Source organism: Colletotrichum orchidophilum (assembly GCF_001831195.1).
Source record: "Colletotrichum orchidophilum strain IMI 309357 chromosome Unknown Scaffold_34.1, whole genome shotgun sequence".
Classification (NCBI taxonomy): Eukaryota; Fungi; Ascomycota; class Sordariomycetes; order Glomerellales; family Glomerellaceae; genus Colletotrichum; species Colletotrichum orchidophilum.
Window position 1 is genome coordinate 12695 of NW_019172990.1, and position 22445 is coordinate 35139.

The 22445-nt window shown below is 48.8% G+C and overlaps 7 protein-coding genes across 7 annotated transcripts; 4 read left to right on the forward strand and 3 right to left on the reverse strand.

The window, feature by feature from the left end:
* Nucleotides 1–1882: 1882 nt before the first annotated feature.
* Nucleotides 1883–2304, forward strand: CORC01_04976 (uncharacterized protein; the record flags this gene model as incomplete). Its single annotated transcript, XM_022616623.1, has 2 exons — nt 1883–2063; nt 2153–2304. 2 exons carry the CDS (start codon nt 1883–1885, stop codon nt 2302–2304), a joined length of 333 nt encoding a protein of 110 aa, XP_022476764.1.
* A 941-nt stretch (nt 2305–3245) lies between these two features.
* Nucleotides 3246–4061, forward strand: CORC01_04977 (uncharacterized protein; the record flags this gene model as incomplete). Its single annotated transcript, XM_022616624.1, has 2 exons — nt 3246–3715; nt 3776–4061. The coding sequence occupies 2 exons, from the start codon at nt 3246–3248 to the stop codon at nt 4059–4061; spliced, it is 756 nt and encodes a 251-aa protein (XP_022476765.1).
* Nucleotides 4062–4646: 585 nt separating this feature from the next.
* Nucleotides 4647–7123, reverse strand: CORC01_04978 (uncharacterized protein; the record flags this gene model as incomplete). Its single annotated transcript, XM_022616625.1, has 6 exons — nt 4647–5091; nt 5185–5736; nt 5828–6152; nt 6186–6285; nt 6338–6552; nt 6622–7123. The coding sequence occupies 6 exons, from the start codon at nt 7121–7123 to the stop codon at nt 4647–4649; spliced, it is 2139 nt and encodes a 712-aa protein (XP_022476766.1).
* A 742-nt stretch (nt 7124–7865) lies between these two features.
* CORC01_04979 (2,3-dihydroxybenzoate decarboxylase) lies at nt 7866–8928 on the reverse strand (the record flags this gene model as incomplete). The annotated part of the gene is made up of 2 exons (XM_022616626.1): nt 7866–8574; nt 8627–8928. The coding sequence occupies 2 exons, from the start codon at nt 8926–8928 to the stop codon at nt 7866–7868; spliced, it is 1011 nt and encodes a 336-aa protein (XP_022476767.1).
* Nucleotides 8929–12631: 3703 nt separating this feature from the next.
* CORC01_04980 (histidine acid phosphatase) lies at nt 12632–14357 on the forward strand (the record flags this gene model as incomplete). Its single annotated transcript, XM_022616627.1, has 4 exons — nt 12632–12788; nt 12846–12979; nt 13045–13193; nt 13253–14357. 4 exons carry the CDS (start codon nt 12632–12634, stop codon nt 14355–14357), a joined length of 1545 nt encoding a protein of 514 aa, XP_022476768.1.
* A 2180-nt stretch (nt 14358–16537) lies between these two features.
* On the forward strand, nt 16538–17420 carry CORC01_04981 (uncharacterized protein; the record flags this gene model as incomplete). The annotated part of the gene is made up of 3 exons (XM_022616628.1): nt 16538–16841; nt 16898–17324; nt 17375–17420. The coding sequence occupies 3 exons, from the start codon at nt 16538–16540 to the stop codon at nt 17418–17420; spliced, it is 777 nt and encodes a 258-aa protein (XP_022476769.1).
* A 308-nt stretch (nt 17421–17728) lies between these two features.
* Nucleotides 17729–19999, reverse strand: CORC01_04982 (ubiquitin fusion degradation protein; the record flags this gene model as incomplete). Its single annotated transcript, XM_022616629.1, has 1 exon — nt 17729–19999. The coding sequence occupies one exon, from the start codon at nt 19997–19999 to the stop codon at nt 17729–17731; it is 2271 nt and encodes a 756-aa protein (XP_022476770.1).
* Between the last annotated feature and the right edge of the window lie 2446 nt (nt 20000–22445).

The following is a 22445-nucleotide window of genomic DNA, read 5'->3' on the forward strand; positions in this document are numbered from 1 at the left end:
AGATTACTGTAATTCAGCTGGGTTTACTTTGACCATAGATTCAAGGCCAGAAATATGTAATAAGTGTGGCACGTCAATGCTCCGCAGGAGGATGGTCATTCAGCTCAACAAATCTTCGCCAAGTGTGAACCCAGTCACCGCGGAGATAAGGCGTGATTTCTATTTGTAAACCTAACGACTCAGGACATTAAAGGGAATCAAACCACCGATCCCTTGCGCTAGAGTCACTTCTGGCATTATGTACCTGCTGGAACTACTGAGGTTTGATTGCTGGCTGGATTTTGCAGTTTGACATACCTGCAGCTAATGCAATAATGGATGGCATACAAGAGGACCAACGGCTAAGATGCTTGATATTTTGCGAAAATTTGATGATGGTATCCAAAACTGACGCAACCACACTAAATGCCAGGAGCCTAAGCGGCATACCTCGGCCGCACATAAGCCGCGCTATGGATACCAGGATGTGTGCAGATGGCATTGGAAGGTGTTTTGATAAAAAGTAGAATACGCTGGTATAAAGTCGATAAACCAGCATCGATATAACGAATCCCATCAGGGACCCAAGCAGCTGTCCGCAGACAAGAGACATCGGTGGCGCGTTCACTAGAAGGCTCATTTTGACTCGTCCATCAATTTAGCCGCTTGCCATACACTGGCATCAACGATACCAGCTAAAGCTAAGCTGAATAAAATGAAGTTCGGGTTCGATGAGGGTAATAGGAGACGAATATGAATTGCAGAATCTTTAGCTTTACATGTTAGAAGCGGTAAACACTAATTCCCATTGTAGATGTCATGTATCAATGTAATCCGACCTCCCCGTCCACATTTCTTTTCAAGAGCGGATATTAATCTCTGCGCCTGCTCCTATCCCTCATAAGGGCCAAATACTCAGTATTGCATATCAATTTATAACACGCCTACAGCATCCGCTGATTGCTGGTTAACACCTCCAAAGATTAACCTCGAGATATTAATATGTTAATATAAATTAGCGGTAATATTATTAATGCTACTGAAGTAAAGCCAGTATCAGCACAGAAGCCTTAAAAAGCATAATTATAGAGGCGAAGCATGAGAGCAGTTCAATTACTATTCAGATTAGACAGGCTTTAGTTATTAATTTGTCATTTTGATAGGTTAAGAAGTTAAGGATCTAATCTGGGACGATGCTCAGGGCCGTGCTAGGTGTTAGGTGCACCGCCACTAGGCAAGAGTCAAGACACAAAACTGGCCCAGAATTTGAGCTCTATCATCAAACATTGAACGCAACATGACTAAAATTCATGGAACGCCATAATCCAACCTCTCGAAATGTTGAAGTATAACCGAACCGCAATGGCAACAATCCTCATCGCCGGCGAATTTTCATGCCCTAGGTGGGTCTGCCGATCTAGCCTGTGCTGGCCCGGGACCAAGTACTGCATCGCCTGCACCTTCAAAGCAAATAATAGCCAATCAGCGAAATTTATCTGCATCTCAAGAACGCCGTACGCGTTGGCAAGACAAAATGCCATGCACTATTTGTGGCTTTTCTGTGTTCGCCCGCCGTTAGAGTGTCAGCAGAGCATCTACCACCTATCATTCTCCCCGTCTAAATTTCGCAGGATCTCGATGAACCGGTCCAGGCATAGCGCAAAGCGCGTCTTGGTCAGACGACCCGAACAACTGACGTCACCTAGGTCACTGCCATGCGGATATTAATGCCACTGCGCTCCCACGTGAAAAAACCACTGTCACATCGTTCTGTCTTATTATCAGTATCCCTCCACCGACTCCTACCTACATCACCTATCAACGCAACTTACGTCTCACCACACCAGAGCCTCCCGCTGTCTTCACCATCTTCCGCCCTTGCCCGATAGCACCCAGCGACATCATGATGCACAACGCAGTGTTGACCAACTTCCTCTTGCAGCTATGCCTCGCATTATTGGCCGTTGCCGCACCTGCGTCTGACCCTGTCGTCGGCGCCGCAGCTCACGGCAACACCTGGCAGTACGGCACTGGTGGCGGCATCCTTGGATTCATAGTCCTTGTCTTGGACATCATCGTATTTCGTAAGTTTGCTTTTGAACAGTGCTTTTACCCGGTTATATTTCCCGTCTACCCATAGACATCGTATTTGCTTACAACGCCACGCGCACAGTTGAGGTTCTGAAGTCCGATCGACCTGTCAGTCACAAGGTTCTGTGGTGCTTGGTTGTCTTCCTCTTCCCGATCGTCGGCATGATCATCTACTGGCTATTCTCGAACCGCGCCGCTCACAACTCTCGTTCTGGATACGAGGCCGTTGCGTAAACGTTGCTACGACAAGTATATATCACAGACTGATTGGCCCAGAGGCAGTTGAAAGGTGGTCAGCTATCGCCGTCAGGGAGACATTTTGCCACTGGAAGTTGATTGACCATGCATGTGGCGACCGATTGTATTCGACTGGCACAGCAGCTATTATGGGCAGCGATGATGTCATTCGTTGAATTTGGTAATGGCATATGGATGGCTTTAGTTGACAAGCATGGGTTGTTTGCGGACCGTCGACTTGCAACAACCGAAATCAGCAGCCCTGTCTTGCTAAATCAAAGCTGACGCAAGAATTTGTGTTCAGAACCACTAGAAGAAATGGAAGACTGGTCGAAAGAAGTTTCTCTTGCTTCCGTTGGGTTCCTCCACGTAAATTGAATGAAGATATAATATGCCAGTGATCACCAAGTATACTCGGTCTATTCCGCTAAGAAGGGTCCAGACGGGATGAGTTTCCATAACGGGTCCTGTAAACAATGTATGTCCTCCTGCAGTAACTATCAACTTAGAACATGTGAACAATGGGTGACCCATGATACGACCTCAGCCAGGGTGTTCATGGCTCGACACTTTTTCTCCAGTAGGGAAGGCTCCTGAGCTTTCCCCTGGTTCTACATTTGCGTCTCAATCGGGTTTCGAACACGATTGAGTTCAGACCTTGCCGCCTGACGAAACTGCTTGAATGGTGCAAACATGGGACGAGCGCCATTGTCCATTTGGGTCTGAAACGGTAGTGGCTACGTTGTGACTGACTCATGAAACGCCCGACAACGAGAAAACCCCTGGGTTGATCTGCCGTCTTAGGTCCGGTTCAACATCTATGCAGCAGCACCGCAATTTCCTATCCTCCAAGACGCCAACAATAGCTGGCCCATCTTATTGACCGCTGTCGAGAACCGAACAAATTCCTATTGAAAGAAAAAAATTCAAATAGCATAATGGAGTCCAAGAACGAGGATCAACAGCCTTTTCTAGGCTTTCGAGACGACCCCAATAAGCGAGACTCGACGGAAGACGGAGCGATAGAGAGCGACAGCTCTCTTCGACAGCAACAGGCGCTGAGAGCTTCACGCCACGGCAGGCTTATACGAGACGTTCTTGTTTGCCTCGCAACATCTCTACTATGGGTCGCTGCATTTTACATTCTAGTGCCGAATTCTCTCAATCGACACGAGGGTACCAACGTTGACGGTGGTAGTCGAACTCCTACGTCGAGTGACTACATCGCAACGTTCCACAATGTCACCTCGAATGCCAAATTCATCTCTTGCGGGAACTCTACGGTCGAGGCGAAGCAAATGGATTGCAAATACGATACCTTGCTAAACTTCTGGGTCCCGTCACAATGTTACGACCGAGAGTTTGAGATGGAATACAAAGATGACGGTAGCTGGAGTGCCTTCGCGGAGTATGTCAATAAATGCTCAAAACGTAGCGGATGACGTCGTTACTAACACTTATGCTGCAGCCAAAACTTGACGCAGCCCATAGCTCTAGAAGCAATGGGTGATCAAGAAGTTTACTACACTTCAATTCGCGACCACCTGAATCACTGTTCTATGCTTTGGAAGAAGCAATTCTGGACCCTTTTCGAGGAACGAACTGTATTTGATGGCATCATTGTGAACGGATTCCATACCGAGCATTGCGCCGACTTTCTCAAGGATATCTACGGATCAAACCGAACTGATGCCACGCTCGTGAGGGTTGGATTTTCGGGGTGCTGGGTTCGAAGTAGTAGTGACGATCTGTAGTAGAACAATGATGTTTGAGCCTACCCAGACTGGGCTGAACAGCATAACACATAATATTCCTAGTATGAGATGATGTTTTGCTGAGTTGGCGTAAGCAGCAATATATTTAACAGGCGATGGACTACGTGGCCACTTCTATCCATTGCGTTGCAGGAGGTTAGTGATCTGGTCGTAGAGCTCAGACAAGTCAGGATACTCGAATGAGATACAGCGGAATCATCGAAGCTATGAAAGCTGTGGTTGATTATTACGATAGTTAGTACCACAGCATCATGAATAAAATGAAGACACTGTATTCCACTACGATGCTGAGTTCCGGAACTGACCATCTCACAAGTTAATGTTGTGCTGAGAATGCTGTGTTGTCAGCACGAGCCGTATCTGGAAAGACAGGGGCAGTCTTCTTAAAAGTCCGACTCAATGCCATCATATCCTTGCATAAAGAACGTCTCGTAGTTGTGAGTATTTCTTTATTTTCGGGGGATTGATTACGACGTTTTGGCAGATCAAATGCTATTGGGCTACGCTCCTTTGTTTTTCTCATCGACACATTCCTCCTACAACATTTGAATTCCCACAGTCATCTCAAAATACACTCAAGCTTTGCCAATCAATATGCAAGTCGCTATCGTCAAACTGTAGTTCACTCCAGTTCAATAAACCCCCGTCGACTCCTGGCCAGACGTCGAAGGATCCTTGGTCAGTCACTTCCCTCGTTGGAGCCCAAGACGGCTCATCTTCCACGCTTCCTTCCTGATTGTTGGTGCTAACGCTTCCCAGACTTTCCATTTCGAAAAGCCTTGAAACATATCCACTCCTTTCAACGGGGTTTGATTTTGACCGACGCTCTGCGATGGCGTTTGCCAGCGATGTCAAGATCTCGAGATAATGTGCAGCTTGGGGACTTTGGCTAGCAAGAAAACTTAAGACATCCATAGCTCCTTGGAATGCTCGGTCGGTATCAAGATCTATGATGACCTCTGCGAAACATTCTACGCCAAGTATTAATCCAGCGGAAAATACTAAAGCTCTGGGGTTTTGTTGTTAGTACAGTTTTGAAATGAACTTGCGATATGTACGGATAGAGATAGTAAAGGGACAAGCCAGGTGATCCCAATCTTACTTCAAAATGCACATGCTTCGCTGAAGCAGTCCTATCTTGAGCGCATCGGCACAAGTTTGTGCCAGATACGCAGCGGCTTCAATACAAGCCGTGGCCAGTGGTGGATGGCGGATCTTGTTCCCCGCCTGGCTGTTGAGGGAAGAAATAAAAGTCGGCCGTGTCGCGAGCGTGACAGCAAAGTAATACAAGCAAGATACGTGGATTTTGGCAATCGCCACTCGATTATCCTTGATTGGATCCTTCTGAGGACTTTGAGGCTGTTCTGCACACCCAAGGGGTATGAAGAGATCTCTTTTCCAGCCATCAATATTGACTAGTAGTTGTTCCACGACGGAAACCTTGATATCTTTGCCGCGGTATAGTGTATTGTTGATGTTATTGATGATTTCAACAATGCCGCAAGTCGCATCAAGGTACTTTGTTCCGTAGTTGCAATCTGGTGCTAAGCCTCCGATTACTGGCCTAGCATCAGTGCCTGCTGTGGCGGCTGGCCGGCCCAGGAGAGAGCTGACAAGCTTGTCTAGAATGCGGACACTTATCCAGACTCTCGATCTGTACGATGAGGTGAGTATGAGTAACCTTTGATCTGTGCGAGAATTCATTCAAGGAATTTCGACATCTCTTGATAAAGAGACTTACTTACCTAAGAACGTCACACTGATGCGACTTGGGCTCACGTGTATAAATAATTTGACTGTGAAGTCCCAGAGCCAGTGCAGCCCTTGCAGCGATGGATATGTACATGTAGGCTGTATTTCTGCGACAATTTCCTAACATGTAGAATGCCATGAGCAGAAATACCCTCACCATGTCCAAGTCTGGGTCTTCTAACAAGCCAGAGAAGGCTTGACGCTGTGCTTTGCGGAAAAAGGTAAAGCTGTGATGTTGAGCTTCTGGTGCGCTGCAGCACTGCGCCCCAATTGCCATTACCACGTCTCTGATGGCATCTGAGGAATGAGTTGGGTATTCTGATGCACAAGTGGCCTTGTAAACGGAATTGTTTTCGGCTCTAGAAGAGTTTTTCTCAGTAGAAATGTCGTGAGTTAAGCATTGCAATCGCTTTTCATCATCAGAGTCCAGGACGTCGATGAGACCTTCCGTCTATTGCAGGAGACTTAGTCATGATCTTGATTGAAAATCTTGAATGTCTTACAGTTGTATAGTAAAAATTCGAATAATCAAGCCGTTGTTGTGTACCCAGATCTACAGTCTCATCTCCTGAGATCGAGCGCCTTGCCTCCGGAGACTCGGCTTCGAGCATCATTTCCATTCCATCATTGTGGGAAAAAGATGAGGGACCGATTTGTCTCACAACAACCTGACGAACTGTTTGAAGGAATGAGATTGCTGCAGCGCTTCCAACAAATACTACCCATTCGCGGTCAGCGAGTTTACCAAAGCGATCGACCAAGGGTCACTCGACACCTGACCACCTACCTTGTTCACCACGCACGCTACGCAATAATCTGCATCGGTTGGCCAGTAATGAGGACTCTGCTGGAAAATCATCGCCGATTAGGGATTCGCGAGGAGGCGTCATGGGACTTTGGTGCGCACCGCTTCTGGGTTCTCCGAAATCCTGCCGAGAGACTGAAGGAGAGATTGGAAATGAACTTGAGGTCTGTTCCACGTCATTATCATCGTGGCGTCGCGACGAAGTATTTGGTGACCCGACAGAAGTAGTTGACCTTGTAATATATCCGTGCTCGAAAGATGCGCGTGATCTCCGTCCCACAGCATTGGTAGCTCTGGCATTCGAGTTTTTCTTTGTCCTTGAGCCGCGTGGTAGATATGTCATACGGCAGTCTGGCTCGAGCCCTCGACGAACACATTGATTACAAGGTGCGATTCCGCTGCACTTCTTCTTGGCTTCACGGCAGAATCTGCAAGCCTCGGCAGCTCGCTGGCGCTGGCTTTCGGGGACTTTGGGGCGAGGCATGACACTGAAGAGAATGCAATGTTGCCAGCCGTCGTTGAGAGGTGAAAATGTAGGATGTGAGGCTTTCGGGAGACGAATGTCAGCCAGAATCGACCCTGTACATTACTAGGGGGACTATAGGGAGCGCGGGTACGGTCAAATGTGTGGAGCATCAGATAAAACAGAGTTCCTAAGCGCAGGAGGCACATCGGTAGCCGGCTCCCGGGCCCTGCATCCCAGGCCCTGCACCCCGAACCCCGCGTCCCCACCCCCGCTCACAGTGCCACTTTCGGAAGTTCCTAAAGGCTTCCGATGCCCACGTCACGAGTAACATGTCAGCTACTTTTGACACCACAGCCTCAGGTTCGCCATGTGATCTCTCTCCAACACGAACTATTCCATTAATCTGACAGTCCTATTCCCGGCGATCAACTACCATTGTCAATCTCACGTCAGCCTACCTAGTGTCCCCTGGGGTGGTAGGGGTTGCAGGGGGTCAAATAGAATGGAAATTCCTTGGAATTTTCATGATGTGAAAAGACCAAGAATTCAAAAGGGTGAAGTTTCAATCTTGTAACAATTTCTTGGAAATATTGACCGGTCACCATCGAATAGGAAAAGGTAGTCCTCCTAGTCTCGAAAGGCTACGACTACCTAGCTTCCATAGACCGCCTACTAACCATCGGGGTCATCGTTCCCTTTCCCGCTTTGAAGTCACACTTGCACCCCATCCTAGGTAGGAGTCGCAAGCGCTTTTTCTACGCTACGCTTCACAGTCCTTGAATCCCGGCAGCTTGAAGAGTTGCTTGGCGTTGTCCCGACCGATTTTCTTCTTGTCATTTTCGTTGATGGGAAGGGCGTCATACCAATCGCAACCATCTGAGAAAGACTCGAAGGGGTAGTCAATCGAAAACAATATGCGATCCGCACCTACTTCAGTCATGCAAAACTGCAGGGTCGTGGTGGAGAAATGCCCGCTGGTCGTGATCCACAGGTTGCTTGCAAAGTACTCGCGAATTGTTCGCTTGCAAGACAATCCCAGTGGCTTCTTGACATCTTCGAACCAGTGATTGATGCGCCACATGTCGAATGGAATTTTCTCTCCTAGGTGGCCCAAAATAATTTGAAGTTTGGGATGACGATCGAAGACGCCATTTGTGACCATACCAAGGACGTGCAGACTGACTCCCTGGGCAAAGCTCAGGGGGGGTCCGATGAGCCACGAGCGTTTCGCCCAAAGCTTTTCGTGGATTGTTCCTGTGGGGTTTCTTGGGTGCAGATAAAAAGGCACATTAAGTTCAGTCACCGTAGACCAGAAAACATCCCACTCGGGACCGTCATAAAAGATCATGTCATCCCCGTCAGGACCTGCCCGCTGAGTATCGTTGACCAAGGCGCCCAAGAAGCCGAATTCGGTCACGCAACGTCTCAACTCTTCAGCGGCTTCCTTGGGATCATGCATAGAGAGGGTTCTGATATATGATTAGCTCCAAAGTGTTTGTGATTCCAAGGTAGATGACCTACGCAAAGGCACCAAATCGCTCGGGGTGTTTCTTAATCTCGCGGGCAATGTAGTCATTGATCTCGTTGGCCAAAAGCTGTGCCTCATCCGAGTCCCATATGTCTTGAATTCCAGGTGCTGTGTACGATAAGATCGTGAATCCGACCCCATGTTTGTCCATATAATTGAGCCGAATGTCCGCGACATCGGAGATCTCAGCCGCGTGCTTTTCAGGGTCGATGGCAAAAAGTCCTGCCCACCAGCGTGTCTTCTCTTGGAACCTTGGGAGAGCAAAAGCTTCCTCGAGCGCGATTTTCCCAAGCATAATGGAAACCTTTGAGGTATGATAGGTAGAGGAATTGGGTATTTGGCGACTAAAGAAAATGGGTTGAAGAGCATCTGGTACAGTGAATTGATTTTTTTTGACGTCGATTGGGGCCTAGACGAGCGTTTATATCTGAAGTCGGGAAATGTACAGGGCCTACAGAATCGTTTCCATCATCACTAACAAGCACTCTGAGTCCGCAAACCTAGATCAGGGTCTCGATCAAAGCGCACTGTCGCGTACCGGGCCGCGCAGATTCATACCACCACCCGCATCGGAACAGAGTGTGAGTAAGCACGGCATTCTCCCACTGCAGGTAAGTAGCGGATACGTACGTTTGAGAGACTGTTTTCTCCACAACCATATCGTAGTCGGCACAGTGCGCAGTCAAAGCGGATACGACCTACCACACCTTCTTCCGATGGTGAATGCGAGCGCTGACCTTTGCTAGCCGAGGCGCAACTTTCCCTTAGTCCGTAGCCGACAGTTCCGACATGCCCAGCATCTTTGCGGAATGGTCTCGTGTCGTGGCATCTCCGTATCTAGCCAGCTGCATGCTAGGTCATAGAAGAACCCCCCGCCCCAGCCTCCCCGACACCGTTGGATAGCGCACTGGGGCTTGCTCTCTACTCCTTCAGAGAATCAAGTCGAACTCGGCTCTCTGTTAAATCCATTTACGCCATTCTAAGTAATACTGCCTACTACTAGGTGGTACAGCGCTGTAAATGGTTCAACCCAGAGATGGTCCATCGAACCGCTTCAGTCCACGTGTAGGTTAAGTCAAGGATATCACTAGGGATGGCTTACAGATTGTCTTTTTCTGGCCTTCAAGAAGCTATTGCAAGGCCTTTAATAGTTCCCAATATCTCTTTCATACGCGGTCGAAGGTGCAATGCCAGTAGAGCTAACGGGTTTTAAAAGTAGGTTTCTCATATCATTACAGTCTCGAGAGTTATTAGCAATCTCCTAATATATTCCAAGGACCCGAATTCCAAGTCCGAGCATTGAGAATTTCAAATAGTGGGAATTTTTGACATCCATACAGAAAACTATAGAAAGACCCATTATTGTTTTCAAAAAACCATCCAGCTCCCCTGAATTTTCTAAGAGGCAGCATACCTGGGTGAAGTTACCGGATTCCAATATATAGGTAACAGGGTAGATGCAATTAACTTCTATTGAAAGACATACCGCTGAAGGGCGAGCTTTGGTCGACCTTGTCCAGTGACCAGTCGCAATTAGCCGCAGGGCAGTATAAAATAACAACAAAAGCCCCATTTTTATCATTTGCCAAGACAGATAATATGGACTAGAATTTTAACTACAGCAGAATATCAACAAGGGATATTCTTGTCGGCTATTCAAAGAAGGGTAAGATTTTACAAAAAGGTCTAACATTGCAAACCACTGAATGCGCTACCTGGGTGGGAGCTTGTATGTTGCCAAGGGGATGAGAGGCATTATCATTCTTATTATAAGAAAGTATACTGCTATTTGAGTGCACCTATGTCTCAAGAACCCCGTGGTATTCGTATTATAGATTCAAATTCATGCCACTTTCTGGTAAGTTTGAGTTGCTTACCACCGAGCTTGAGGTGAGACACTGACTTCATTCTGGTGCATGCCGTTCGTGGCAGAGATATGCATTCCCTGGGTGTCAAATTACATCATGAGGAGAGCTTGAAGGCATAGGGATGCTTTGCTCATCAACTTTCTTCTCTCAGGGCCAAAAAGTCAAGAGGATACGAAAGTTAATTTTGTTGCCTGTGAACTACTGCCTGAGATTATCCAACCGAGAAGCATTTCATATTGTGCTTCAGAGGGTTGCCGCTTGGCTTGGTGCGTGGGTTAACGCAACTTGCGTTATTAGAATGCAGCTGCCGTTGAGAACAATGAGAAGCGTATGTTGGATGACACGTTTGAGTTATACGCCTATAAAGATTTGTTTGGATCCTGGCGCCGAATCGGGGCCCGAGGGGATTTGCTATTTAAAAACTATCTATTAAGGTAACGTGATGATGGAAAGGAAGCGATCTACATGCTCATCCACATCGAAAATTTTGTGCTCCTGATGAAGCGATAATTATTCAGCTTTCTGACAGAATTAACCGGGCTCAGTTCTCTTCTGTAGGAGAAATCCGTGTCACCGTGAAATTCTCCTGAGTCAGCCGTGACCCACTACGGTCTCATCTCCTGGGTTAATTGACTCATTGTGAAGGCATATATGAACATTCTCTGGCCTTTTGGTTCCAATCTATTTAGCTTGTATCAAGATGCTGCGTCGGTTGACTCGCTAATAGGGTCAAGGTAATTTGCCCTGCTAGCTGCTTGCTGGATCAAATCAAGAGCCCCTGATCTTAGAAACATGATCATAGTCACTAGAGTTCTAGTTATTGTTGTCCTTCAATACCCAAGGTATACAACCATGTCTAGGTAGGAGACGGAGTGACTTGAAAAATTACCAACGACAGAGAGGCACTTGGATTGCTAATTAAACTTCCGAAGCTATGTCATGTGTTGAAACTTTAGTAATAGTGCCCGAAGAAATGCATTTGGGATGTGTCGGCAAATTTAGAGTTAAATTCGGTCGATTTGATTGACTCAAGGTATTTCAAGAAATATCGCATGCCTCAAGGTTGGCCGTAGTACGCTCGGGAACGCGACCAACGCGACTAGTTGCAGGACCTCGACAAATTCAAAGACTTTTCTTGTTTTTCTCATCGGGAGCAATCAATGAATAATTCGAATTTGTGGCTAGTGAAGTCTCACTCGCCGGTTACGAGACGTACAAGCGCGCTTTTAGCAATGGGAGATGCACCCAACCGACTAAGACATACCAAATTGGATGCAGTTGTTGAACTGGAGGCAGTATTCAATTCGGTGGCTATTACTCTACGTATAAACCTACCTTGTTGCTCAACTCTTTCCATTCTGGCACGGCTGAGCTTACAGGAAGTTATTACTCGAACCAACTTTCCACGGAGAAGTTATTATAGTGTGAATGTTTAGTCAATCGTAGATATTCCAAGTGCTTGAGCGCGGCTTTCTGTCCTCTCACTTGCCTGTCTGACTCAACAACGAATGGTTTTATGACGTTGCGGTGCATCAATACTTCGGCTATCGCCACGGTCAGTCGTTAGGACCCTGTAAACGTCGCTGCCCGTCCTGATGTTTATCATGAACTTTGGGGGCATTACTACTTGATTAAGTAATTGACCTGACGTGGCGTTGACATTGAGCTAAGCGGATCTAGCATAGTCGAGATTTAGTTTAAAGAATCAAGGCGACTGGAACTTTTTTCAAAAAATACTTTTTCATGTTTAGGTACTGTTCATTACATGCAGTGGTGTCTCCGGGGACAGATCCGGAACCGAAGGTGAGGACCATCGGCAACGCTAGTGGAAGTAGGTACGGAGACAACGTCTTTTCTGGGATCGCATCCCCGTTTTCTCCCCATAACCTTGTAAGGGCCGTCGAATCAAAGGGGTGCATTCATCACGTGCCTGGCGATACAAATGTTACTCTGCCCGAATCGGCACAATGGCCCACGGGGGGACGATTGAATGTAAACAATGTGATAAGAGCACGTGGCCGGTAATGACCGGGCCGATGTCTCGACACAATTTGTATATAATGAGGAACTGGTAGCCTACATTGATCTGGGGAGAGCTCCTGACCACGTAGGGCAGAGACAAAGATCGCAATGGCACCCATCACGCTTGGCTTGCTTTGCCTCGTGGCAACCCTGGTTGACGGAAGTTCAAGACTTCTTGCGCCAGCTCAGGACATCTATCTACCGGCCAGCAAGACTGCCAAGCACCCACTGGAACACCTGGGCGCGAACGGACCCTGGTTCGCAGGTACAACTAGTCGACCTCAATTTTGACTATCTAGTTCCGCTCACATTATATTTTCAGGACCCGATGTCAATGGCATATCATCCAAAATTCCAGAAAACTGCTACGTTGACCAAACAGCGTACATTTCTCGGCATGGATCAAGATATCCCGATCCCGGCGCGTACAATGGTTGGGTTTCGATGCAGGAACGAGTCAGTCCATCTCTCTTTCATTAACACGATACACATTTAGTGGTGGCTAAGACTTTGGTGTGCAGTTCCAAGCTGGGAACTACACTGTTTCTGGCAGTTTGAGCTTTCTTCCGCGATGGAAACCGGTTCTGACGAATCCATCATCTCAAATCGCGAACTTGAGTCCGACGGGCTACAAAGAGGCTCACGATCTCGGATACACCTTGAGAACTAGGTTAGTCTTGTTTAACGGCATCCAAGGACACGTGATGGGGGCTCTGCTAAATGTGCCAGATATCCTGATTTATACACCGAAGGCGAAGACTTTATGGTCTGGGCCAACAACTATTCTCGAGTTTTACAGACTGCAAAGTTATTTGTTCGCGGTTTTCTGGGAACGAATGCCACTTTGCTCGGAGATGTTGTTTCCGTCACATCTCGAGGATTTGTCGCTGGCATTGGCGACTCATTGGCACCTTCCGACATGTGTCCCGCTTTTCAAGACACGGAGGGAGGTGACTATGTGACTGCGTGGAACGACGTCTACATCCCTCCGATTCTGGCTCGCCTACAAGCACTCATCAAGGGAAACCTCACGCTTACACAAAGTGACGTGTCGCAAATCCCCTACCTCTGCGGTTTCGAAAGTCAGATTACCGGCCGACTCTCACCTTGGTGTGACATCTTTTCCGATGACGAATTCCTCCAGTATGAGTACTTCCAGGACTTGCGCTACTACTACGGAGTTGGTATCGGTACCGATATCCCCAAGACCATGATGACGCCTTACCTGAATGCCTTGATGGACATTTTCGCCCAAGGCCCCTCGGTAACCGGTAAACGCGAAGACGGGAGCGCCTTCAATTTGCCGAAGATTCTCGTGTCATTCCTCAACGACGGACAGCTCAATGAATTGGTGGCCGCTTCCGGGGTGTTCGAAGAGCAACAGCCTCTGTCCAATACGCAAAAGGATGATGGCCGCCTCTTCGTCACCTCTCGCTTCACCACAATGCGAGGAACTATTGCTTTTGAGAGACTGAACTGCGCGAAGCCTGCAAATGGTAGAAATGGCAACTCCACCAGTGTTTCTCAGCGTTCTCGACCGAACAGGAAATCAAGTTGTACACAACCCTCACCCCCGAATCATGGGTCTCAGAATTCCACGTACATTCGCATCCGTCTTAATGATGCTGTCTACCCGATCCCTAACTGCATTAGTGGACCTGGCTCTTCATGTCCACTGGAGGACTACAAGCAATATGTCGCTACGAAGCTTGAGACCCAGGGTAATTGGATTCAGAATTGCAAGGTTACCACGCCGGGGGCACCAACACAGGTGAAAGGTGCAAGTTTCTACACAGATCTTAGTAGTCCTTGGTTAAGCCATGTTGCTCCTTAAGAAGTTGTGATTCGGAGCCAGAATAGCATATATTCTCTTTGCTTGGCTTTCAGTAGGATGCTTTCGATTCTGTACATTCACTGAGTTGCCTGTGCGACACCACTTTGGACATAATGTGATTTTCCTTTTGCGCTTATGTCGACAAATTCGGTACATACTGCGATTGTTTTACTGTACTAGTCTGGCTGTATTGATGGGCTTGGGCACTGATCATAGACCAAGAAATTCCAGAATAGATCCGATGTCTCTAATTCGTGATAATACACAGCTACATTCTCAATAGTCAGCAGCCGCTTTTTGGCCGCTCAGCTTGAGAGAAGTATGGCGTACATATCCAAAAAAAAAAAAAAAAAAAAAAAAACCAAAAAAAAAAAGAATAATTAATTGTGAAAAAAAAAAAACCAAAATTTAAATAGGTAGGCACCCGCTTTTGGCCGGTCAGGTTGAGAAAAGTATGGGGTAAAAAAACAAAAAAAAAAAAAAAAAAAAAAAAACCAGTTATGATCATTGCCATGTCTTTTTGCTGTTGAATTTCCATCGGGCTATGGCCTTGACCAAGAAAATTGATACTGGACAGATTCCTTCCTCCGATCAAGCTGGTAAAGGTTCTTGCTCTACATTCGCCGCTTGCCTCTCAAACCAGCTGACTTGCTGAAGTGGAAATTCGCATATATACATGTAGTCAGTCCAGTCCCAAAGCCCGATTCATGTGCGGTGTGCTCTGGCCAAATCATACCGGGAGCCAAGTCAAGAGCTGGGTACGTTACCACTAGACCGGTCTTGCTGAGCCCCAAACTCGGTTTGAAATTGGTCTTCGCCAAAGAAGAAAGTGACACGGACGATAATCCCAACATCATTGCTTTCAACTCCTTAGCTTTGACGTAATGATGTCTATACGGTAAGGAATATAGGTCAGATTCCTATGTTACAAGATTGAACTGGTGATCGTGATTAGTGCGGATTGTGGACATTAGAATAACTTACAAAAACTTTGATTCTATAGATCGCTTTCGATAACAAAGGGAAAGTGAAGCCTTCACAACTATCCTTCTTGTTCTCCTTCTCGTCAAAGTAGAGAACTTCACACCTCAAGGTGTTGGGAATTGCGAGGGTCGACAATGGGCCATGTTCTGGTGTCCGAGCTAGGCAACGGCACATGGATGCAAACATCCAATGTGCTCAACTTCATCTTTTTTCCTTCATGTCTAATGCCGCTTATTAATTTAAACCGCACCACTCTGGTGTATTTGGACTGCATTGATAATTCAACGTGAGTGCTGAGAGAATGCACGATTACGGTACGCCAATGTGCTGATGAATGCTGTGCATTTATTCAGCCATTAATTGTGTACTCAGGTTTGCCCTCTTTCCGAAAGGTGCTAAAGAAACTGCCAGGTTCCCACCCAACGTTCGGTATGCTAGCATCCATTCTCCACCACGAACGATCGAAACTATTGGACAAAGAAGACAGAACTCATAATTCTTATCCACTTATGTAGTGGCCAGGAGAAGTACCACACTATGGGATCGGATTTAATAGACAATTTTTGGGTGTGCAGATTCTTCCTCGGAAATTGGAGCTGGAGCTGGACTACATCTTGGAACGCAGCGCTGACAATTAAGTTGGTATACCCCAAAAGATGTTTTCCCCGATGGATTCCTGATGGCAGACCGCAGTAACGAGATTGGCGGTGGTGGCAGATGGATACGAAATTCCTATGAAAGAGGAGAATGTAGCACTGCTTGTATACCGTCGAGGAGCGGCTATGAGGTAGGGGCCGGGGCGAACTTAGCTGTGGGAACGGACCACGCGACGGACCGGCCGGGGACATGTGGGGTCTTCATCGGCGGCGCCTTCGAGACACCTGAAATCAATGACGTAAGAGATTTTCAAATAAATACTACAGCCGCACTCACAATACCCAGCGAGTCCGCGTCATGAACTTATAAGCCTAACGAGATTCTCCGGGCGTCGAGGATCGGTTCTCACGGTACCCGAGCTCATTACACTGACGCAGGGTGTCTATCTGCAAACGTCATGCGAAAAAGCCAGACTTCAATCCGATAAGAAGACCTCCGCAACCATATTACCGTCGAGTTGGATCGCGTCAAACTTCCATTCTGCAACACTGCTCGTAGCATCCATCGTATCGAACTTTACCAACCGGGATACTCACGAAATGGCAGTCTCACTCTCTACCGCCAAATGGCTGGCCCCATTGTCTTTCGCTGTCGACTTTGCGGCTCAAAGTTATGGCATGCTCAGTACACCCAACATGAAGTCTGTACATGATGCCAACCTCTCATTTTGGTCGCCTCAACCTTTCTTTATTGCCGGGTTCTTCTTTCCCCAACAACTCTTTCAGCTTGCGTGGCTTTACCGGCTGTACAAGGCAGATCCAAAAATAGAGCCCATGGCCCCCGATATGGGTACAATGGTTGATTTTGCGCCTTTCTATGCCATCGGAAACTTCTGCATTGCTAGTAAGCAAAAATTTCAACTTGTTGCTTCTAATGGATGTGCTAACTGTCTCCGAAAGCATGGATGATTTTTTGGAACAATTCTAATCTGAAGATCTCGAATATCTTTGTCATTATTAACAGCCTTGCTCAACTGTACTACATCTTCAACCGTCTTCCGCCTATGAATACCAAATCTGTCAACTCTGTCCTCACTCATGTCGTTGCCAAGACATTCGCTGGCCTCGGCGTCTTGGACCTGTTACATAACGGCTCAGTTGCATACTTCGTGCATCAGCAGCCAACTACCACCGTCAAGGTCCTTACTGGCGTAGGCTTCGGATTGCTATCGACCGTTAGCGACTGGATCTTCGGGGGATGCCTAATCTATGACTTGATAGCACTATCAGTCGGCCAATCTGCCTACGGTAACGCTGGTTGGGGTAGGCTCCTAGGAATTTACGCCGGCGGAGCTGCCGCCATTGTTGGCGCCCGGAACTTGATGAGGTAAAGCCTTGACCAGAACCAGAGAAGTAGTTTTCACTGACTTGTGCTAGGCCACCATACGTCAGCCAGATCACAGCCGATTATCAGCCTCTTTAGAACATCAGGTTTGCCTCCAGCTTGCCATCACGCACTACGTTCTACCGCACTCGAGTCAGACACGAAGGTGACCATAAGGGAGCTTCTGATTCTCTTCGATATTATGGTACTTCTGGTAGTTGTTTACGCCTCCCATTAGTTTATTGTACATGTAGTCTCATTTGTGGGTAACCATGATCATCTTATTGCGATGCTGAGGAACCAACATCCTCCCCTGCGTGTCTATGTGGTATCAACTATGCTGTTTACCTGCCAACACCCTTGGATCGGCCTCCATGTGCCTCCCCAAGATGCTGCTTGCCTTTTAGTCATCTCGTAGGCGCCCAATTGGCCAGCCATTCTCGCGCTTTATCCAAGTCCCCCAAGCTTGCCTCGCATGCCGCAACGCACCATTCAAAGTCCCAAATACCCTCGCCCGCTAGCATTTCTGCTAGTTTTCTCCGTCGTTGTGAAGCCTCATCGACACAGAAATGCATTGGCTCTTTCAACTCGGAGATACTTTGCACGAGTGGCTTAACAAGCGGGAGAGCGGCCTGAGCGCTGCCTCCCTTCGCTTCAAGTCCAAGACTCGTCCTCCCTGATTTGCACCACTCGTTTCCACACCATTTCCTCCCGCAGCCGGTCATCAACTGGCTGAGGTATCTCCTTTCAATGCGTCGCCGGAGAGCTTTGCCTTCTGGGTCGTGCATGCTGACGTAGAGGGGGCCGAAGCAAAGGGGGCAGAGACCAAGGTCATTGCCAGGTCCCTGTCCCATCGCTGTTCCAGCACCAACAGCTCCGGCAGATCCAACACCATGTACGGTTCGACCACAATTTATGTTGCGGCAAATTTCGGGCTTTCTTCGAGAGACTTTGTCCAGCTCATGGTGCTTCATATGAGCTGACATATCTCTCATCCGGACGATCTTGCCACACAAGTGGCAGTCGGTGGTTCTCGCACCGTCCGCTAGCTCATGCGCAGTCAAGCCGGACAAGATTGTTTCTGCAGATGGATTGAATGGATCACCCTCTTGCGGTACCTCGAGGTGACAGAACTGACAGAGAATTACTTTGCCGGGGCAGACACTCGTGCGGTGAAGTGCCAGTTCCACCAGAGACGGGGCAGTATAATCACAACCAGGGCATTGTTGTTCGGTATGGCGCACGGCATCATGCTTGGCCCTACTCGCCGATGAGTCTCCAAATGCATCCTCATGCTCGCAGTGCCAGTGAACCTCCCACTCAGCCGACCCCTTCTTGAAGACACGTTTGCACCTTGGACAGGCAACGTTATTCCGGAGGCAGAAGTTCTGATGCAAGACCATTGTACGCTTGGGAATCCATTGCAGGCAGTTTTTACACTGCTCCTCCTCGGGAGATCTAGACTCCCCGTGTCCCAAGTCAAAAGGCATACGTCTTGACCCTTCCTCCACCTCGGCTCTGGCCCGGAGTCGAAAAGATACTGGGCTTGGGCCATGATCATTGCCTGCGAGCGGATAGCAATAGACTGAAATAAGAAGTTCTTCGGCAGTCTCCAGCTCGACATTGGTAGGTTGTATAGTGATAGACTTGGTCCCTTCTTCAGAGGGGCTGAAATTGCCAAAGACATGCTCAGAATCCCGCGGTTGTGCTCGCTGTCGTGCTGATCTCGGACTGATAAAGAGGTCAATCCGATCGGAGTGGGGCAGCTCGGAAAGCTCAATGGTCAAGGGCCGATTCCGGTCCCAAGAGGGTAGTTGGTAATCGACGTATTCCCTAGGTAAGACCTGGCCCTGGACAGGCTTCCATACATCGATCTCGCCACCCTTTGAGCTTCCATTGCTAGTGCCAGGCTGAACCTTGGCCATGATCTGGCGCATAGTCTCACGAGCTTGCTCCTCATTCAAGGCCTCAATGTCCACTTCCAAATCTGTATCGACCACGCAAATACCGTCGCCTTCTGGCAGGAATTTGTCGACCAAGAACTTGAAAGCTTCGCCCTTGACACCGCGAACAGAGAGCACTGTATCCTTTGTGAGAGTTGTGTAGCTTTCGCGCAGCTGTCGTTCGAGGAGCGGCTTCCAGTCGTCGGGGTCGTAGCCGGCTTCGAGAGGCCTAAGCCGGACGTAAGTACCCTTAGGTAGCTGCTTGGCGTGCACCGTCAACCGTGGGTGAGCATCGAAGACTACGCCAGAGGTCAAATCGGATGGCTCTTTGGTTGCAGAATCGTCAGCAAAGACGGTTGGATGTAACCCTAGAGCTTCCATGAGATATGGGCCCAGCGTTATTTCCCCTTCCTCGGCCGAAAACTCGCGGATGCCGGCGTACACGATGTTGCCATTCTTTGGGTTGACCAACCGAAACATCAAGGGATTCGGCAGTTGCTGGGACGTTTCATGATATAGGCTCTGCTGCTGTCGCGCGTAGGGATTCAGGGGATCGTAGGAAGTGAAAGTCGAGCTAGAAGGCGGAAGTTGCCTCGGGGACGCTGCTAGCATTTGTTCGAGGGCGGACTGGGGAAGCAGTATCTTGTCGCCGCGCAAGTCTTTGAAGGCGGATTTTACAGGATGCACGACGGCAAATGGCGCGGACCACTTCAATTCAGATTGTTCGTTCTCCATCTCGGCTTGCTGGATTGTGGTCCGAGTGGGAGTCTTGAATAGTTCTGGCTTGTTGTTCAGCGCGTCGCTTGTCACTTGCGGTAAGGTGGGGTGGAGGGGTAATGGCTGAGTTGTCTGCTCGAAGGGCTGTTGATCGGATTGCGGTCGCTGAGCATGACATGACCGATAAATGGATGTTGAGGTGACACAAGCTGTTAACAAAGTATCTGCAGATGACGAGGAGACTCCAGGACTGGATTGCGTTATCTTAGGTGGACAGCATTATGGCGACGGTCGCGATGAATCAGCAGGCTGATGGGATTCTTCGGGGTTCCATCATAAATCAATAAAGGTAAGGCATCCGTAAGGTAAGGTAGCGTACCTTACGCGTAGTTCCAGATTGACTGACGACATGGGCCACCTCATGGAGATTGCCGAGGAGCGGGTCCGTTCCGGGACGAGAGCGCCACACACCGCCTGTCCCTTTCTGGTCAGCTCGCGCCACAGTCCTATCTTTCTCACCGCCCAAAGCCCAGATCCACCTAAGGTTTATTAGCTAAGGTAGAGAAGCAAAGCCGGGACAGTCGGATCCGGGGAGAGGTTAGGCCGGGGGCCGAGGCCAGCAGCGGCGCTTGGGTTGTGTGGAGATGAGAGGAGCGCTTACATACGGACTACTACATGTAGGTATGAATTAGATACGTACTCAACACCATTCACAAACCCACAGAGGTGGGTGATGCGTGCGCCAGCTTTCCCCATTACAGCCCATGCTGCATGCTGGGCGTTGGCACATTGCTGGCTCGCTTTTCTACGCGCGCCCTTCACCTCACTCGCTGACAATCAGTAAACCAAAACAAGACAAATAACACCCAATCAAGGCTAAATAAAGCTGAATCATGATGAGCAGCTGCCAAGATGCCTCATGTCCCGAGTCACCAGCACTTAAGCTGCAAGTACTCGACCACTGCAATGCAACCTCACACCTGATACTTCCCCATCACCAAAAACAGCAGAAACAAATGTGGCCAAAACTCCCGACTCCGCGACTCCGGACTAACACTCCGTGCCCCCCGGAGCAGGGCATGCTAGCGGATCAGCGCGCCGAAACAATGCCCAAAATAAGCATGGGAAACCCCTCCTCTGCGCCTCCCCCCCTCAATTTGCTCTATTCAACGTCTTTGCAGTACCGAGCAATGGGGCAGGCCGCAGACACCTCTCGACGCAGAGGCACGGATGGATGGGCACAGTCGCTCCGCTGCGAGGTGCAGCTTCAGGATGCGGCAGCATAACCCGAGGTGCGCACAGCGGATGCAATGAGATTGGCTAGTTCGAGTCAAGCATCGGCCAAGGAACATCCCACCGTAGCGGAGCGCTATCTACTCGGTGTGGTCGACAGTCAAAAGTCAAAGGCGGCACGGCACCATCGGAAGAGTGTGTGTGGTCACTGATGAGACTGCCAGAGTGGCAGCGCAGGGCGACGGAGCGGAGCCTGTCCAACCCTACGAAAGATTTGGTTGGTGATGGAGTAGTGCAACAAATACAATGTATGCGAATCTGCCGTGGAAGGTCGGAATAGCACCTCTGGCTGGCTCAACGACCTTACGGTACATTGAGGACCCAAAGCTACCTCCGACTTAGCTTTCGCATTTGATTCGGCCAGGAACACCGAACAGCGAACCAGCAACAAGCCTGCGCTGCTGCAGTCGGGCACACTGATGATGGCGGGCGGGCCTGCCATTGCTAACCTGGAAACACAATCTAATCAGCCAGTTCAGCGATCCCTGGTCAATTTTGGCAGGTTTAAGCGGTTGGAGCGGCTAATTTGGTCATGTAACGCTTTCAATACATGCCCAGCTCGAAAACCTTCATTTCGGATCCCTTAAGTCCTTTCTCGCGCGGGATGGAGCCTGACGGTGCGCTGACGGGGCGGGATAAGACGAGAGTGCTATCCAGACGAGGCAGTCAGGGAACTGCGCTTGAAGAGTGATGCCCAGCAGAACCGGGTATACCTGCACCTGTCTCTCGGTAGCCGTTCGAATGTCAGGCAATCATGACAGACCTTCCCGGTTATCTCGGACGAGACTTCGCGGTTATGCGCATCTGGGCTCACTTAACTAAACCCAGTGACAGACATTCTCAGATCCGCAGTCTCGGTGTTCGGTATACTCTAATGATGAGAAGGGTCTCGGCACGCCCGACTTGATGGAGCAAGTCTACCTCATCTCATCTCGTCTGGTCTCGCCAGACCTCAACACCACACCTGAACTCTGGTCATCACCCCCCAAATCCCCCCACCCCTTTGCACTAACCTTTGGGCCTTCACCCAAGGTTCAAGCAGTTCCCATACACATTATCCCCGTCCAGTGCCTCACAGTTCGGTCCGCACCTCACGGATATTGGCTTTCCTGTATTCACCCAAGCTGCCGCGCAAGTCAATATGGGCCCATATGTACGCCTGCATGCTTGG